The sequence below is a fragment of the Protopterus annectens genome, chromosome 3.part0 (genome assembly GCF_019279795.1).
Source record: "Protopterus annectens isolate FY-2018-M chromosome 3.part0, PAN1.0, whole genome shotgun sequence".
Taxonomy (NCBI): Eukaryota; Metazoa; Chordata; order Ceratodontiformes; family Protopteridae; genus Protopterus; species Protopterus annectens.
Genome location: NC_056731.1, coordinates 1,962,921,583 through 1,962,941,019, shown reverse-complemented (window position 1 = coordinate 1,962,941,019; position 19,437 = coordinate 1,962,921,583). Strand labels below are relative to the sequence as shown.

Below are 19,437 nucleotides of genomic sequence, written 5' to 3'. Positions count from 1 at the left end.
ATCAACCTGCAAACCAGTGGGCAGAGGTGCAAAAGCAAGTCCTTTCACTGTTCTCTATGAGGGCAATAGAGCATGTTCCTGCAGAACAGAAAGGCCAAGGTTTCTACTCCAGACTTTTTGTGGTACCCAGAAAAGAGGGGCACCTCACTCCCCATCCTTGATCTATCCATTCTAAACACCTTCCTGGTGATACCAAAATTCAAAATGCTTACCCGCCAGCAACTGCTACCCATGCTCTCCAAGATGCTTGGCTAGCCACCCTAGACCTTAGAGGCCTACCTCCACATTATTGTCAGGGAATCATGCAGGAAATATCTACGTTTCACGGCAGGATCTCTGCACTTTCAGTTCTCTGCACTTCCCTTTGGCTTATCTACTGCTCCCAGAGTTTTCAGAAAATGTCTGGCTCCCGCCATTGCCTTTTGCAGACAAAGGAATATCCAAATTTACCCATTCTTAGACGACTGCCTAATTCAGACAGACAGGAAAAGCTGCACAAGCACCTGGCCTTTGTAAAGTCCCTACTGACCTCCCTAGGGTACATGGTCAATGAAAAGAAATCCAAACTAGTACCCACCCAAAGGATTATATTCCTGGGATCAAGCCTAGACACAGCATCCCAGATGGCATTCCTTACACCAGAAAAGCAAACTTACCTGACAGCCTGCTTCTCTCAACTAGCCACCAGACCCCAGTTATCTGCAAGGAAAATCCTGCAAGCTCTGGGGTTCATTGCATTTTGCATTCTACTCATTCCATATGCCAGACTGCATATGAGGAAACTTCAGTGGTACCTAAAAAGCATTTAGTGTCAACACTGTCAAGACCGGGAAACTCTGATATCAATGATACCTAGCCTAAGGAAAGATTTTCTTTGGTGGGCAGCAGGATGCTCCCACAACAAGGGGCTACCTTTCTCACCACCCCCTGCCACCCAAATCCTCACCACAGACAAATCAGACTATGTCTGGGGTGCACATCTGGACGGCAGGTGCATACAGGGCCAATGGAGCCCATAGCAAATCCATCTGCACATCAACAAAAAAGAGATGTTAGCTGTCCAGCACGCATTGACAGCTTTCAGGCCCCTTCTCTCCTGATCAAAACAGGCAACACCACTGTGATGTAGTATATCAACAAGCAGGGAGGGACTCACTCCTACCCTCTATGCAGGCTGGCCATGACCCTTTGGCACACAGCCTCTACCATGCAAATTCACATGTTAGCACAATTCCTGCCAGGTTCTCTAAATTCTCTGTCAGACCACTTAAGCAGAAATCTTCTGGACCCACACGAGTGGCAGCTAGACAAAAGAACCTTCAACATAATAACTCAGAAATGGGGCACCCCGAAGGTCGACCTCTTTGCCTCCAACACCAACCATCAGCTCAGCAAGTTCTGCACCAGGGAGCATCACTGCATGGCTTGAAAAGTGGATGGCCCTGTCCTTCCCCTGGGTCAGTCTGTCGGTCTATGCCTTTCCTCCACTACCTCTCATCACCAGCGTACTGCTCAAAATAAGGGAGGAAAAACCAAGGACAATACTTATTGGTCCAGACTGGCCTCACCAGCACTGGTACCCACTGCTGGGCAGCCTCTCCCCACTGCCACCATGGTATCTCACTCAGACCCCAACCCTCCTGACCCAGAGGAAGGAGAATTCATACTGCCCCATTTGTGGACCCTCAGTTTGGCAGCCTGGCTTATTTCCTGACCACTGATCAATCTGCCAACCTCAGTAAACAGGTTCTAGATGTTATATGTGAGGCCAGATGCCCTAGCACTAGAAGGACTTATGCTGACAAATGGAAAAGTTTCTGCACCTGTTTTCAGGCTAAGGGAGCCGATACGGCACAGCCCTCCATACCTCTCATCCTGGATTACCTAGCTGACCCTACTACACAGTGGTCTCCCCTTTTCCTCTATTAAAATTCATGCCTCTGCTATCTCTGCTCATTTCCATACTGATCAGCCCCTTTTCTCACACCCTCTGATCAAACAATTCCTAACAGGGGCTAGCAACTTGAGGCCACCCAGAAGAGCACCTACCCCAGAGTGGGACCTTAACTTTGTGTTGGAAAAGCTCACCCTGCCCCCCCCCTTTGAACCAGCATCTTCAGTAGAGTTAAAATTTCTCTCCTGGAAGACCGCATTTCTGCTGGCCATCACTTCAGCCAGAAAAGTCTCCGAGCTACAAGCACTCATGGTTGTGGAGCCCTTCATCATCTTCTATGCTGACAGGCTGTCCCTCAGGACTAACCCATCCTTCATGCCCAAAATGGTGTCCAGTGTGGCTCTCAACCAATCCATTCATTTGTCTACCTTTTTTCCCTAATCCACAAAACAAGGGGGAAAGGATCCTGCACTCTCCAGATGTGCACAGACAGCTGCGATTCTATCTAGAGAGGACTAAATCATTCAGAAAGTCTGATAAATTACTGGTTAGCTTTGCTGCAGGGGCAGGGGCAGAGGGCAAAACCATCTCCAAACAATTTCCAAAAAAAAAAATTATCCTAGTTTCCCATCTTTCCTGACCTAGAGTAGTCCAAATACAGGCTTTGCTGTATTCTGGACTTTTGGAAAGTTCCTGTGTTGCCCATTTCCTTTCTTGGATAAAGGGAGGCTTCTTTGTTCACCAGTGGCAGTGGGGAGCTTGGAGCAGCCTATCTATCCCTGGAGGAGTGTTCCCAGCACAACAATCTGGTAGTCTATTGGCCGTTTTGGGCCAATTTCCAGCTCTTTCAAGTCCCCCTGTATAAAACCCGCTTTAGCGCGGCTTTGCACGATTTTGCGCATAGCGCAGCATCGGGAAGTGCCGCTTAAGTTAAACCATTCTCGGCTCCACAAAGTCTGCTCTTCACTTTTTCCCTTAGAACTGATCTAGTTCTCATAATAAACACCCTATTCCCACTCTAAAGCCTGGCACTTGCTCACTAAAGCAATTATATAAGTCAGCACTAAAAAATTAAAAGCACTACACCCTCACAAACTCCCCTTGAGTACTTTGTTCCCCATTGGCCCTTTTTTTCAATTATAAAGGAATTCCCAATACTATTCTAGCATGTCCAAAGGTCAGTTGTCAATCTCCTCTCCGGTCCAGCTGGTGAATCTGGGAATCTTGAGGCAATGTTACAACTGCCTCATGTACACAGGCAACCCTTTCCTCCTCCCAACAAATTCCAACACATGTGAGATATGCAACCATATAGCCAAACTGGAGGCTAAGCTCTCTCAACTCAGTACTGGCGTAACCAGTCAGGAGGAGAAGGAAACCACACTCACTACAATTCCAGTCTCACATAGACCTACCACGACAGGAAACCAAATACATAAACTCACAAAAACATACTCAGAGGCTCTAAATAAAAATCTGCCTAAGCAGCAGAGACCTCCAAAGCAGACACCCAAGCAACCGCTACCCCAAAACAAAACACATGCAACACATAGCTCACAAAGCCAGTGTGCCGAACAGTCACAGCCCTTAAGGCTAAACACCACAGCTGATACACTTGTAATAGGTGCCTCTATCCTCAGGCACACTGACATCCCACTCACCAGGCTGAACAAGGAGAAGGTCACGGTGAGCTGCCTGTCGGGCGTTAGGATCTGCCACATAACACAAGCACTCAGGTCACTCCAAGGCAAGTACAAATATGACACAGTCATTGTCCATGCTGGTGTGAATGACCTGAGACGTACCTCCCTGGACTACATGAAAAGAGACATAGAGGAGCTCTCTGAGCATGTAGCCCAGGCCAGTATGACCCTGACCTTGAGTAGCATTTTACCCTCACCGAGAATGATGCCACAATATGAAGACAAGATGATCAATTTCAACAATTGTCTTAAGTATTGGTGTCATTCAAGGGGGATCCAATGCCTGTCTGCCTGGGATGGCATGCTCGACAAGCCACGATGCTTCGCTAGGGACGGCTTGCACCTGTCACCCCTGGGCTTTCGGATATTGGCAAAGGCTCTTGCCATCCCCATAGTGCCTTTTTTAGGCAAGGCTCAAAAGACAAACCCACCTCCATAGGTATCACAAGGGATAAGAAACTAAGAGTAATGCTTCTCAACGCCAGAAGTCTAAACCTCAAGATGCACGCACTCGAAACTCTCCTTAGCATGGAGAACATTGATATTTGTGCAGTAACAGAAACCTGGTTCAAGGCTCCCGAGAGCACCCCAGCACTGCCAGTTTATACCTCATACCATGTTTTTCGGCCCCAAAACTTGGACTGAACCACAAAAAGAGGGTGAGTATCAATATTCGTCAAAGATGCTCACACCTCAAGGTTGGTGGCACAGCACAAAGCATCAGAGACTATCCATGTGCAATTAACTGTGGGTAAAACTGCCTTCCATTTATAGCCTGCTACAGACCACCCTCCCAAACCCAGGAACCCCACTCGGCCTTCCTGAGAACACTGGAAAATATGAAGGTCTCTCCAAACACCATTATATTGGGCGACTTCAACTACCCTAACATAGACTGGGAGCATTACTCTAGCTCCAACACCCTAGCCCGAAGGTTCCTAGAATTTATAAACTCAAATGCTATGGAACAACTTGTTGCCACTCCCACAAGAGGGAAAAACATACTGGACCTGATCATCACCAACATGGGGACTCTGTGCTCCAGACCAGAAGTGTATCCCTCACTGGTAAGATCAGACCATAAACTAATCTCACTAGATATTCACATCCCGACCCCAGCCCCTGCCCAGAAAACCACAGTGAAAAACTTCTCTAAAGCAAATTTCACACTCCTCAAAACTGAGGCGGAATCCTTCAAAGCCCCCGGGTCTGTGGAAAATACGGCCCAGACCGCAGAATCCTTTATAAACGCATTCTATGAACACCTTCAGGAATGCATGGATCATGCAATCCCAAATAAAACCAAGACCCAATCTTCCAAAGTTAGGCGTCCTGTCTGGTGGACCCCAGCCATAAACAAACTATACAATAGAAGGAGGAAGCTACTACATGATAGAGCAGAATCCCAAAAAGGGAAGGCATCTCTGATCAGTATTAGCAAAAAACTACGGGCACTCATAAAATCGTCTAAGGCCAGCTTCGAGAGAAAAGTTGCACAGGACACTAAGGATAATCACAAGGCTTTCTTTAGTTATGTTAGGAACCTTGGTGGGAATTCCCAGATATGCTCAGAATTAGTCCAAAATGACAAAAAATACACCGAACCCACAGATATTGCCAACATCCTAGCTGACAGGTTCAGCGCAAACTTCCCCCCCCCCCCCTTCCCCACCAAAAGGGCAAATATCTATCCCAGCAGAGTGCTGCCCCCCTGACATCTCACATGCTCAGGTAAGAGCCGCCTTCTCCAAAGCAAAAAACACAGCATTAATGGGACCAGACGGTGTCCTGGGCTGCGTCCTACATGAACTCCAAGAAGAACTAAACCCAAACATAAAACTACTGTTCAATCTCAGCCTTACTACAGGATATGTTCGCAAAGAGTGGCGTACAGCAAGAGTGGTCCCTCTCCACAAAGGTGGTGCCTCAACGGATCCTGGAAACTATTGCCCCATAAGCCTGACTATCTTGGTCTGCAAAGCTATGGAAAGGATCATCATGGACCTCATAAATAAAGATATTGGGGACCTACAGACACTGGATCCTACCCAGTTTGGCTTTGTTAAGGGCAGATCCTGCCTCTTAAACCTGGTTGATTTCTTTGAAACGGTCACCAAGGCCATTGATGAGGGGAAGGTGGTCCACACAGCCTACCTGGACCTTGCAAAAGCCTTCGATACAATACCCCACTCAGGCATTATAGATAAGCTCACCAGCTTAAATATAAACCCCTATGTCACTAGATGGTTTGCAAACTGGCTCAAGGACAGAACCCACATGGTTAGAATTGCTGGAGCCATGTCAGACTCCAAACTCAGTCCTGGGACCTCTCTTGTTCGGTATATATTTCTCGGAGGTACAGCCTAACACGGAAGGACTGTGGCTGACCAAGTTCGCAGATGACTGCAAACTGGGTGCCATAATTGACTCTCCAGCCGACACTAGCATCCTACAAAAGGGCCTCATAGAAACAGACAACTGGTGCCAGAGCCATGGCCTCAAGCTAAACGCCAAAAAGTGTATAGTCATCCCCTTTGGCAAAAACAAAGTGCCCACAAATTACCACATAGGTGGTAATCCATTAAGTACGGAAGAAGTAATTTGGGACCTGGGGACCCAAGTTGATAGCAATCTCTCATTTGACAACCACGTGGCCAAAGTGGTTAGAAAAACATTTTATATGGCCCACCTAATCATGAAGGGATTCACATCTAGATCAGGGCAGGTCATCGTGCCTCTTTACTCATCCCTCATCAGGCCCATAATTGAATATAATGCCCCTTTTGGGATGTACCTTACCAGACACCTGCAGCAACTGGAAAGACCCCAAAAGTACCTCACCAAGAGGATCAAAGGGCTCAAACAGATGCCATATGCTGCCCAGTTAAAGAAACTCCAGCTCTATTCAGTGGCATACCACCTGCTCAGAGGCGGTCTGTGCCTGACGTATAAAGCCATGTCCAACCCGGAATTAAGCTGCACCTCAGAAAATCCAAATCCCATCGAGCTACGCGCTCGAGAGACTTGAACCTCAGCACCGAAATAAATAGGACATGCTGTAGGGACAGATTCATAACCCAGAGGCTCCCTTCACTCTGGAATAAAATCCCAGTCCAGGTTAGGCAGAGTCTCTCATTGACTCTCTTCAAGAGGAAGCTTGATGAGTGGATGGGAGGTAGTAGGTTTACCCCGGGTATCACTTGTTTGTCACTGTTAGACAGAGGCACAGTATACTAACCTCGAAAAAGGGCATAGCAAAATTCATTTAAAATGGGTGGCGAAAGCCAAACACACTCTGGCTAGGCTTATAAATGCCCTAGGGCAGATAGCCTAGTATGAACCTATGAAATGGATAGCACACTGCATCCATTTCTGTTACAAGCAACACAGAAAACCTCCCCCTAAGGGGGTCAGGACTCACCAGCCTTCACCTCTGCAGCTTTCCTCAGAGCAGTCCCCACCAGGGACATCCTGGAAGTTGCCACCTGGACAGCTGTTCACACTTTCACCAAGAATTACCACCTGCCTATCTTCTCCAAATCCAGGGCAGGCTTTGCCAATGCAGTCTTGCAGGGCATCCTAGCCAGCTCCTGGTCTCTTTGACTGCCTCCACACTTTTCTTCAGCTTTGGAGATCAACCCAAATGTGATGACTGCAACAGTGAAACACGAAGAACATAGTACAGTTGTGTACACTTACCATAAATGTAAATGTTCGAGTGTATTCACTGTTGCAGTCCTGGTTTCCTTCCCTCTTCTTTCTCTCTCTTTACAAGGGACATTTTGGTATTTACTTTCTATTGGTGGGGTTCCTCCACCATAACCTGGCTCCCACCTGGGGGCTCCTGACAGGGCACGAAAACTGATGTAATGGCGTCGGCTGCCTTACTTTTATAATACTGATGACCTGATGTCAGTCCTGAAGCGACAGCAACTGACGCAGAAATACTAAGCCTCTGATATTCAGGCCAGCCGAGGGCTACCCTGGCAGGGATAACCCCAAATGTGATGACTGCAACAGTGAATACACTCGAACATCTACATTTATGGTAAGTGTACACAACTGTACATTCCCCTTTTGGCTTCTGACAAAGAAATGCTGTTAGAGAGGTGCCTGAACCGGCTTCTTCTTCACCCTCTCTCCCCTGGTCTTTGATGGACAACTCCACTGTGGCTCTGTCAGAGTCCTTGGATTGTCCTTTCCCCTGTCTCTCTCTCTCTCTGTCTGTCTCTCTCTCTCTCTCTCTCCAGTCCTCTCTGGAACTGCTTCTAGGGTTGCTGTCAAGGTGCGGGAGTTTTGCGTGTCTTCTAGATCCATGCATACTTCTACCACTGACAAGGGAGAACCACGCTTGATATCCGAAGGGTCAGACATCCCTCCAGAGATAGTGGGGAAGAGGTACCAGGCTCAAATGTTGTAGTCAGTGTAATCCAGTACAGTTAAGTCAAAAATGTAGTCCGCCTCTTCCTCCTCATCTCCATCTTCAAGAGAGTCTAAAGAGGAGTGATACTCTTTTGCTAAAAGTCTGTTGAGTGCCTGAACTGCTAATTCAACTTGGGTCACCTGGGCCGTAGAATGCTTCTCCTGCTTCTTCCCATCTAAAAACAGAGAGGTCTCCCCTCCTCCTGATAATGATTCCCATTATGACATTGTGGAAACTGGTCCGGACTATGCTTCCTAGGTGTCTTCTCCTGAGTCTAAAGTCAGAGCCTGAAGAACATATTTGTTCACGTTCTTAAGTAGGAGAAATGGTATTTTCAGACAGCCATAGGGCTGGGGGTTAGTATATAATGGTTAAGGTGTTTACCTCACAGTCACAAAGTGCAGGGTTTGATTTTCACCTTTAAAAAAGAAATTGGCTAGGTGTAAAATGGCCACAGTGGCAGCTAGCGTAGTACTTGCATATGAACCTATGAATTAAGGACCTCTCCCAGTGGGAAGAAAGATTTCTGAGACTCAAAGAAAATGTTATGAGGTTTTGCAGTTTAAGACCCCTTAAGCCTTTGGCCATATCTTCAGTAATGGGCACGGTGGAGAATGACTTAAATGTCGCATGTACTATCCCTTATAAGTCAGTTTCTTGCCCCCCCCCCCAAAAAAAAAAAAAAAAAAAAAAAGCGCAAATGACTTTATGAAATGCCACAGTCCCACAAGTTGCTTTTTCACAACCCCTGTGACTGGTCCTTCTATGATTAACTTAGCCTAGAATTCTAGTTCTAAGTTTTTTACTGCTTGTAATTCTGCATCTTATGACAAAGATGGAAGGGCTTTCTGTAGCTATGGGAAGAAAGTTTGTACTCCTCTACCTTTACTTTCAGGGTAGTCAGCTGTCAGGCTCACATGAAAAATACCTGCTGGCATCCTTTGATGACACGAATACCACACTTGTGGATTTACTCTCTTTGGGCATTTAATCCTTCCTTCTCAGCATGATTTCTTCTGCAGCATAAGTCACTAATCATTTTTTTTTTAAGTTTATACGATGCTGCTGCTGGTGCAGTGTTCCAAGCTGCTGCAGCTGGGTCAGTTAGGTGTAGATATACATAGCTTGGATCCCGAAATCTGCCTGAGGATGTTGAGTCATGAATTTCTTATTGCTCTATGGGACAAGCAAGTGCTGTTTTCTGCTTCTTCAGCTGAAGTTTTAAAAGATTTGATGAGGGGGAAAATTCGTCCAAGGAGTCAAACAAATTTTCCGGTGTCCTCTTTCTGAGAATAACATGGGGGGGGGGGTTACCCTTCTAGTTCTGGATACTTCTGCAGAAGACCTTGTAAAAACAATCTAAGAAAAAATGTGGGAAACTGTCGTTAACACAGTTGAAAGAAAAAAAGACTGTTCTACCCATTCTCAAGGCTCGTCTAAGAAAAATGCCTGAATCTCTTTCTCTTCCAGCTCCCTTCTTTTCCCCACCCTGACCATCCTTTAAACCTTACAGTTTTTTTCTCTGTCTATTCCCCTCTGGAGTCAGATCACAGTGGACTCCTGAGTCCTTGATGCTGGAAATTATCCAGAATGGATGGAGGTGGTAATGAGACTCCTTTCCTCCCAATCTTGAGATTCCTCCATACCTAGAAAGTCAGACCATCTCTTCCCTTCCATAATTTCCTGTATCTAGTTCAGTTGTTTGAGGAGCTATATTGTCAAAACCAACATGGTTGAAACGCAGTTTAGTTCATTGATCAACTTGAACAAACCCAGATAAAACCTGCAAACAAAACAATGTATTTTTCTGCGGTGAGATCTTCCCTGCACCCTTCACACACCCTAATTATATATAGACCAACTTTGAGATTACACTGCAGTGGGGAAAAGGGCACATTGCACCACAATCTCAGTCAAAATTGTTGATCTTGTGGTCTTAACCATGTCGGTTACGACAGTAATCCAGTTGACCAACTGAAGCAGACTCAACTTCTTATGTTATTTCAGGGAGTAATATAGTCTATTTCAGATTATCAAAAAAAGAAACGGGTTTTATGCAATAACTTTCCTAGAGTCTGTAAAGGAGAGAGCATAAAGGTTTGTTTAACTGGACTTTTCTTTCATAAACCTTTACATAAAAGTTCCAAAATTCAAAATACTCACCTTTCAATCTGTTTTTCTTTTGATTCCTTCTCTATGTTTCATAGGTTCATATGTGTTTACTAGGCTAACGACCACAAGGGCCGTTTTAAGCCTAGCCACGCATCCCAAATACCCTTGATAAGTGTAAGCATGGGCCTGAGAGATGAACCATTTACAGGTTGCCTGTGTCCATTAGAGACATAGGTGTCAAACCAGGAATGAATTTCCGGTTTCCCATCCAGTTGTCCAAGCTGCACTTGAATTAGGTTAAGGAGGAACTCTGCTTCACATAGGTAGGAAGCCTGTTCTATAGACGGGGTCGTCTCTGGGATGCATACCCATCTCTCCAGCAGGTCCTATTTATATCACAGGCAAGGGTTAAGTCTTTAAAATGGGTAATTCTGGTGCTGTTTGTTTTGTGGATATGCAGGAGGTCCATCAGAGTGGGGTCTGACAATGCCATGTATGACGGGCATAGATCTCCCCTCAAAAGCCTGTAGGAGACAGAATACAGGGATAGGGCCTTGAGGCGATCTGCATTGGACGTTTTACTTTTCTTTTAGTGAGGAACCTCTGTGGACGTTCCAGTTGCTGGATGTGTGTGGTTCGGTACATACCAAAGGCAGCATTGTACTCAATGATGGGTCTGACAAATGCCAAATACAGCGGAACAGTGACTTCCTCAGACTTGGATGCCGTACCTTTGTTTATAAGTTGCGCAACAGAATGATTTCCTCACCACTGTAAACACGTGGTGGTCAAAGGCTAGATTACTGTCTGTGTGTGTCCCTAAGTACCTGACTTACTGGGTCACCTCTAAGGGGTGTGTTGTCAATATGATAGTTACCAGGGATGGATGACTTCCCAAAGGAAACTATTATGCATTTCTTGGCATTTAGTTTTAGTCCATTGTTCTGATACCAGTTGTTTATCTGTGTCAGTCCCTCCTGGAGAGCATTTGGGTCAGTGTGAAATTCAGTGACATTTTTGGTGGCTGTGGGCCTAAAAGTTGGCATGGGACAAGAGAAACTTCAGATGCTTTCCAAGGCTTTCTGTTTCGTATTTTCAGTTCTTTTCTTTAACCTTTGCTCTTTTCACAACTCTTAAGGTTATTCACAAAATGTCTAACACTAGTAACTACTTTTTGCAGTCTTCGAGGCATTCATGTTTTACCATATTTAGACAATTGCCTCTACTCATTTCAAAATTGTCAGGATTTTCTTCTGTTTGTCAGAAATCTGTTTCAAAACCTGTTTTCATCTAAAGCTTGAAGTCACCTCTTATTCCTTCTCATAGAATCATATTTCTGTGTTGTCTGCTAGATACATTCTTAGTGGTGGCTTGTCTTCCTCTAGAAAAGACTATTTTGATTGCATCCAGTTGCCACAGTTTTATCTACAGTCAGTGACTACTATGAGAGAATATCTCAGGATTCTGGCACACATGACTTCCACAATCCTGGTGATTCCTCTAGCTATATTGCACACAAGCAAACTACATTGGTTTCTCAAGTCTGCAGCACCAGCTCCCTTTTTTCTATCCCTTTATCAGAAAAGAACCGTTATAGTGGGCAGACCAAGTTTTACTGAATCCTTATCTCCCAATCTCCCCTCCATCCCCTTCTCAGTCTGTAACCAGGATTGCTTCAGACATTGTGTGGGGAGCTGTATCCAAGGGAGTCAATGGTACAGGGTGTATGGGGCCATCATTTCAAGAAAGATGCACATAAATATCAAAGAAATAATGGCCATGATAAATTCAGTAAAGACCTTGAATCATTTATGGGCAAATACTTCAAGTAATCCATTACAATATTTCTGTAATGTGATATATAAACAAATGAAGTTGAACCGAGTCCTGTCCCTGTGCAGACCAGCCATGATAGCCTGAGAGCTTGCAATTTGGCTTCTTCTTTCACTTCAGAGCTGATTGTTATGGCAGGTAAGCTGAGCAGATCCAGGACAGACCCCATGAATGGAAGTTACTTCCTGGGATCTTCCAGGAAATTATCCATCTGTTGAAAGTTCCCCATTAGATCTGTTTTGATAAATTCACACAGATAATGTAAAATGAGGTGGTGGTCTCTCTTATCACGTCAGTACAGTGGATGTAAAAAGTGTACACACCCCTGTTAAAATGCCAGGTTTTTGTGATATAAAAAATGAGACCACAATAAATCATTTCAAAACTTTTCCCACCTTTAATGTGACCTATAACCTAGACAATTCAGTTGAAAAACAAATATGTTAGGGGAAAAATATAAAAAACATACAATAAACTGGTTTGCGTAAGTGTGCACACCCTTAAACTAATCCTTTGTTGGAGCACCTTAATTTAATTACAGCGTTCAGTCTTCTTGGGTATACACTTGCCATCAATTAGAGAGACTCTGATTAACCCCAAATAAAGTTCAGATGTCCTAGTAGGATTTTCCTGACATTTACTCAGTTGCCTGCTACAGCAAAAGCCATGGTTCACAGAGAGCTTACAAAGCATCAATGGGATCTCATTGTTGAAAGTTATCAGTCAGGAGAAGGGTACAAAAAAATTTCCACAGCTTTGGATATACCATGGAACACAGTAAAGACGGTCATCAAAAAATGGACAAAATGTGGGACAGCAGTGAAGTTGCAAAGAACTGGACGCCCCTCCAAAATTGATGAAAAGACAAGATTAAAACTGGTCAGGAAAGCTGCCATGATAACTACAGCAACACGGAAAGAGCTGTAGGAATTTATGGCAAGTAATGGTTGTGTACTACATGTGACAGCAATCTCCCATATTCTCCATATGTCTGGACTGTGAGATAGGTTTGCAATGTGGAAGCCTTTTCTTACACACAAAAGCATCCAGGCGAGGTGAAATCTGAAAAACAATACATCAAGTCTCCCAAAAGCAAGTGGGAAAATGTGTTATGGTTTGATAAGACCAAGATTGAACTTTTTGGCCACAATTCCAAAAGGTAGATTTGGTACAAAAACAACATTTCACGTCACCAAAAGAACAACCATCCCCACGGTGAAGCATAGTTGTGGCAGTATCATGCTTTGGGGTTGCTTTTCTTCAGCTGGAACTGGAGCTTTAGTCAAGGTGGAGGGAATTAAGAACAGTTTCAAATACCAGTCACTTTTCGTCCAAAACCTTCAGGCATCGCTAGAAAGCTGAAGATGAAGAGGAATTTCAGCTTTCAACATGACAATGACCCCAAGCATACATCCATATCAACAAAAGAATGACTTCACCAGAAGAAAATTTAAAGTTTTGGAATGGCTTAGCCAGAGCCCAGACCTAAATCCAATAGAAAATCTGTGGGGTGACCTGAAGAGCGCTGTGCATAAGAGATGCCCTCCCAATCTGACAGATTTGGAGTGTTTTTGCAAGGAAGAGGGCAAATATTGTCAAGTCAAGATGTGCCATGCTAGTAGACTCCTACCGAAGAAGACTGAGTGCTGTAGTTAAATCAAAAGGTGCTTCAACAAAGTATTAGTTTAAGAGTGTGCACACTTATGCAACCAGCTTATTGTACATTTTTTATTTTTTATATTTTTCCTCTAACAGATTTGTTTTTCAATTGAATTGTACAGGTTATAGGTCACATTAAAGGAGGGAAAAGTTTTGAAATGATTTATTGTGGTCTCTTTTTTTATATCACAAAAACCTGGCATTTTAACAGGGGTGTATACACTTTTTATATCCGCTGTATGTTTGCCTCCATTCACAACAGACAGTGGAGAAAATTCTGCTCAAGGACACTTTGTAGAAAGGCCTGGAAGACAGATATCTTTTCCTTCACATGGATGGAAATGTTCCTTTATGCTTTCACCCCCTTTCCTCTGGTAACCAGAGTTCTTTTAAAGATCCCGAAGGACTCTCCATAAATGGTCTTTGTAACTCCCTTTTGGCCCAGACAAGATTGAAAGATGAAAATGGCCAAGTGTATTTGCCACAGACAGAATGGATATATTCACACAGGACAATGGATCACTGATTCGTCCTAACCTTCAGAATCTATATCTGAATGCTTGGATGAGAGACTTCAAATCATGTTAAGGCACCTCTTTCTGATGATGTGCAGCAGATTTTAAAAGAAGCTAGAGGAAAATCCTATTTACCGAGTGGAACAGATTTTCTTGGTGCTAGATGAAGGACCAAGACCCAAATTAGGGAGAAGACCCTCTCGTTTTCCATTATCTGTGTGAATTTTTCAAGTCAGGCCTTTCTTACTTTTCTATAGAAATTTCACCTTTTTGTCCGAAATTCACCTTTCGGTCATTCTGGATGTCTATTTTTATATCCTCACTTTGTTCTTTACTCCAAGCTAAACAAGTTTTGAAAGGGTTTTTTCACATCTGGCCACCAAGGAAGCAGGTGGGTCCTCACTGGGATCTCAAGTTTCTTTTAGAAAAACTCACTTTACCAGAACTTTAAGCCAGGTCATCAGGTTGGTTTGAAATTCTTGACATGGAAAACTGTTTTATTCACTGCTCTGACATCGTGTAGACAAGTATCTGAGTTGCTAGCTTTAGTGAACCAGCCTTCCCTAATTTTTCATAGAGTCGGAGTAATTTTAAGAACTAATCCTTCTTTTATGCCAAAAGCGGCTACAGAATTTGCCTTAAATCAGTATGTTCATCACCCTGTGTTCTCCTGAACATAAAAACAGATTAAGTGAGAACCTGCCATACTCTAGATGTCACAGACAACTCATACTAGGTGGACAGAATAAAAGATTTTATTGCTTCAGACCATCTCTTAATTTCTTTTGATAGAAACAAAAATGTGCAATTGGAGTTAAAAAGACTTTTCCCAAGATGTTATCCAATTCTATTCCATTCATTTAGTTTACTCCCACCATGGTAAATATCTTCCTTAGAAGACTAAAACTCACCAAAACCATGGTTACTATTTAGGCATTTTGGACAGTGGTGGATTCTAGATCCATTCTAGAGACAAAACATTAAAAGAGAGAGACTTTTTCTTGGGCCAGAGCAGGATTTGTTAGATCAGTTCCCATGTGCTGCTGGACTCTTGTCTTTCTCTTCTGTTGCTAAATAGGCTTTAGCAGTTGTCTTGTATAGTTATATGCTGCTGCAACAGTGGTCTGTTTGAACATCTACTGTTTTTGTTAAGTGTACTTGCACAACTGTACTTTTCTTGTTTCTGTTCATGTACAGGTGTCAGTTAGTCAGACTTGCACAGCATTTGCAAATCAGCATTATTTAGCCCCAGGAATGTGTTTCTGATTGACCCTGACATTAAGAAGGTGTGTGGAAACATTTAGTTCCATTGTAATACATAGCTTGATATGTTGAACTGTAGAAAGACTTATTTTAGAAGCTGAAGTGATGGGAGAGGTCAGCATTAATTTATCCACTGATGATTATTGTGACAACTTGGTGTTTTAGTTTTGCCTTTTACTGGTTATAGATAAAATTGGTTGTTGTCTGAAAGGTTTTTCATTTAGTCATCTTCTGTTCTTTTTTTTTCCTTCCCCAAAGTTTATTTTAAAAGGTGAGCAGGTGAGTTTTATGAGAGGTTTTCTTTTCTGTTGTATGTTTTTAGTGATCATTGTAAACATTTAAAACCTGCTGTACCATTAACATGATATAGTTAGGTCACTTTTTCATTGCAAGTACCCTGAACCCAAGAGCTAACATTGTTTACATCCCTTCTTTTCTTTCAACAGATGAAAACTTTGTGCTTAAACATGACAGAGCATTCCTTTTGTCAATGGCAAACCGGGGAAAGGATACTAATGGCTCTCAGTTTTTCATGTAAGTAGATCCCCTTCCTTTTCAGATATGATCACTAATGGGTGCCAGTTTTTAAGCTAATTATTGATTGTGCAGTGACTTCTGTAAATAAAAGCAAAGATGAAACATGTTAATATACAGTTGACAGTGTCAGTTCTACATTTCTTTGTCTTGCAAAGTTCTTTTTTTTTCTCTTCTTGCTGCAGTTGCAGTTAATACAGTATCAGCACATAGACTGGGAATGCACTCCTTATGAAGTGTATACCTACACTGCATATTGATGCCACTGATTTTTTTTTTCTAAATGCTTTCCCCCCTTCCAGATCCAATATGGTGAGAGTTCTGGAGCATCCATGATTCAGGCAGCAGTAAGAGTTGCCTGTGGGTCCTCATCAGCATTCTGACTACAAGGATGTTTCTGTATTAGTCCCTCCATTGGGAGGGGGGGATGTGCGGACCCACACCACTCCAGGGGCAACTATGCCTTCCTCTCACAGAAGAGTACATTCCAGTGCATTTGCTTAGTGAAGACTACAGCAATTCAATGGCTTGGTGCACCAACACTACCTTCACATTGTGACAAGCTATTTCCTTCAAAGGATTGGCACAATACTTGGCTAATTCTGTACTCCCCTAACAATATGGGCACACATATACTCCCTGCTGATTTTAAGTGCGTGAGCTGTTAATACAACTTGGGTCACCCGAGCCATAGTCATAGCTTTATTCTTGTGCACTACCAGAGCTGGCTATTAATACTGCAGAATGTGAGAAAGGGGTGAACTGTTGGGAGACTCTTGAATTGAGCTGGACACAGCTGTCAAGATGGGCACTTTTTATTGTAAGGTAGTGTCTAGTTTGTTTTTTTCAATAACAAGTTGTATAGGATGAGAATTGTTCATGCTCTTGGCATTTGGGGCATGCATTTCTTTTCCAACTTGTTTTACAGTAACTAGTTGGCACATTTGTTGCACTTTGCAAAATCAGCATATTTTCTAATGATTAATAGTGCCCTTTAATACCCCTTTTGTGTATTTGTAGTCATTGTGTGTAACAGAACGTTGTGTTGATTCTATAAATTATCTACATGTGAAAACTAAGTTTTATTACTGCACAGTTCTAACCCTTTAGTGGAATCACAAAACTGATAAGACATACAACAGAAAAAAATACATACTGTTAATTTTCTAAAATTACCATGTTCATACCAACAAACATAGATTAAATAAAATATGGATATTATTTTGTCTAACTAGTTCTTCCAGCTCTATCTGTGAACTCAGTGTTCTGTCAGCATTATTAAGGCACTTTTAATTGCATAAGAGAATTTGACTCTTAATTTATCTGGAAATTAAGATATCACGCCAGCAAATGAGGCAGTGAATGCTCTTGTGTAAAAAAATTGTCTACATGTCAAAATCAGCTAATAAATTTGTTGAGTAGTATAGAGACATGGGGAGACTTTTCTTATATAACAACAGTTAGGATAACTTTTGCTATAAGCAAAATTAAAAAAGGGATCAGTCAGCATACCTGGTAGATATTGACAGTATTTCACTGTTGCAGATTTCCTGCTGTGGAACCCTGTAGCTGATCTGAGTACCAGAGATTTACTCCTCTTCTCCTGGCCCGGCTGATGGCTTCCCCTCTGACATCAGGATGTTTGGGATAAGGATCATCATCTGGTGCCATTTTCTCAGTTTTTTATTGCCATTGGAGCCTGCTGCATCCTTCATCGTCAGTTGGTCAAAAGCCAGAGATAGAGTACTTAAAGCTAAGTTCCCTGTTGGGGAAAGTGTTTTTTCATGTCTTGTAAATGGGCATGCTTTCTATGAAGGTTGGACGTCGAGCTGGCACCTCGGCATTTGTGAAAATCTACTGCCAATCATTAGCGGACCGGAGTTCTGCTGTGGTGACCCCTAACCGGGAAACGCTGAAAGACATACAACATTGCCTATATTTTTGTTAAATGTCAGTGGAGTGAGACTGATGTTTTGCTTAGAGTGTAGGAAACAAATTCCTCACTAGGACTTCAGCACTTTGTATTTTTTCTGCCTGGGCATGGAGCACGACATCCCCAACTGTCCCCACTGTACTGACTTTAATTCAAGAACTATTAAATGTAAGGCAGAGTCACTTGAACATCTTAAAGAAAGAGAGGCAGTCAGTGGTCCAAGTGCACTGTGGAGTCAGTTTCCTCACAAAAAGAAGTATCGAAAGACACAGATGTTAGCCTGCCATTGTTGGATAGTCCATCTAGGCTTGTCATTGTCTAAGGGAGAGAAATGTGTTTGTAATTTCTCCTCCTAATGGATAGTGTGTTTGGCTGAGACCTCCGGTGAGACCCTTCTTGAGTCCACCCTTCTGTCAGCCCCTTCTACATCCCCTCAAGCCAAAGCAGTTTGGATGTTGGGTGGGTCTGATGTCACTTTGCAGACAAGCTTCCTCTCTTCCTAAACAAGTGGCAAAACCTTACCTAGGACATTTGGGCCTTTGATCTCATAAGGACATGATACAATCTGAAGTTTGCTTCCCTTACAAGGCTTGCAGGTATCCTTTCTGTTCCCAAAGTGCATTTCAAGGAGACTCAGACCCAAGTGAAACTCCTTCAGGGACAGGGCTTCATAAAACCAGACCCTCAAAAAAAAAAAAAAAAAAAAGGGAACAAGGTACTACTCAAAACTCATCTTTGTGGAAAGAAAAGAAGAAGTTGGGAACCAGTTCTATCCCTTTCGAGGTTAAACAAGTTCTTAGTGATGCTTACGGTGGAAAAGCTCCTGACCATGCTTTTCCCCCAAGGCTTTCATGGTTAACTTGGATTTAAAAGATGTGTACCTCCACATACCCATAGCAAAAGAACACAGGAGGTGTCAATGCTTCAGGGCATGTGGGAAACCACTTTCATTTCTGTGCATTGCCCTTTGGCTTATCTACTTCTCCCAGAGTGTTTACAAAATGTCTGGCTCCAGTTGATGTTTTTTGCAAGACCAAAGACATGCATATCTATCCATATCTAATCGATCGTCTGATCCAAGCTAATTCCGTGAAGGAGCCGGAAGCTTCTTTTCATCTCACCATGACCTACTTTTTAATCCTGAGATTCTTTCAAAACTTAAAGAAATCCAACCTCTTGCCCACAAACAGACTGATGTTTTTAGGAGCCATGCCAGACACAGAAAAATAGAGGGCCTTTCTTCCCAGGATAATAATGTTTTTCTAACGCAGTATGTAAGAACACTAGCCTTAGCAGCAGGTGGTATTGGCCAGAGAAGTCCTGAGAGCTCTCAGTTACGTGGCTTCCTCCATTCTTGTGTTTCTCATAGAAAAGCTTCACGTAAGGATGACAAAATGTTTCTTGATGAATGTGTAGTGTCAGTACAGACACCCTCTAAATTGCATTATAAAGCTTCTCTGCTGCCTGAAAGTATAACTGTTATAGTGGAGAGAAAAAAGCTTTCCTCCAGAACAAAGTTCCTTTCCAATACTGGTTAGGGAAACAAATAATGACCTCAGATGCCTCAG

General features: G+C 43.1%; 1 protein-coding gene across 5 annotated transcripts in view; it reads left to right on the top strand.

Moving 5' to 3' along the window:
- The window catches only part of NKTR (natural killer cell triggering receptor), a 1,518,686-nt gene that overhangs the window by 485,375 nt on the left and 1,013,874 nt on the right, over positions 1-19,437 (top strand). For 4 of the 5 annotated variants that reach the window (XM_044066053.1, XM_044066052.1, XM_044066051.1 and 1 more), the window contains one exon: positions 15,849-15,936. In XM_044066053.1, the coding sequence (XP_043921988.1) occupies positions 15,849-15,936 (88 nt within the window). Of the gene's footprint in view, positions 1-15,660; positions 15,682-15,848; positions 15,937-19,437 lie in introns of all 5 variants that reach the window. The other variant, XM_044066054.1, reaches the window with a different exon arrangement.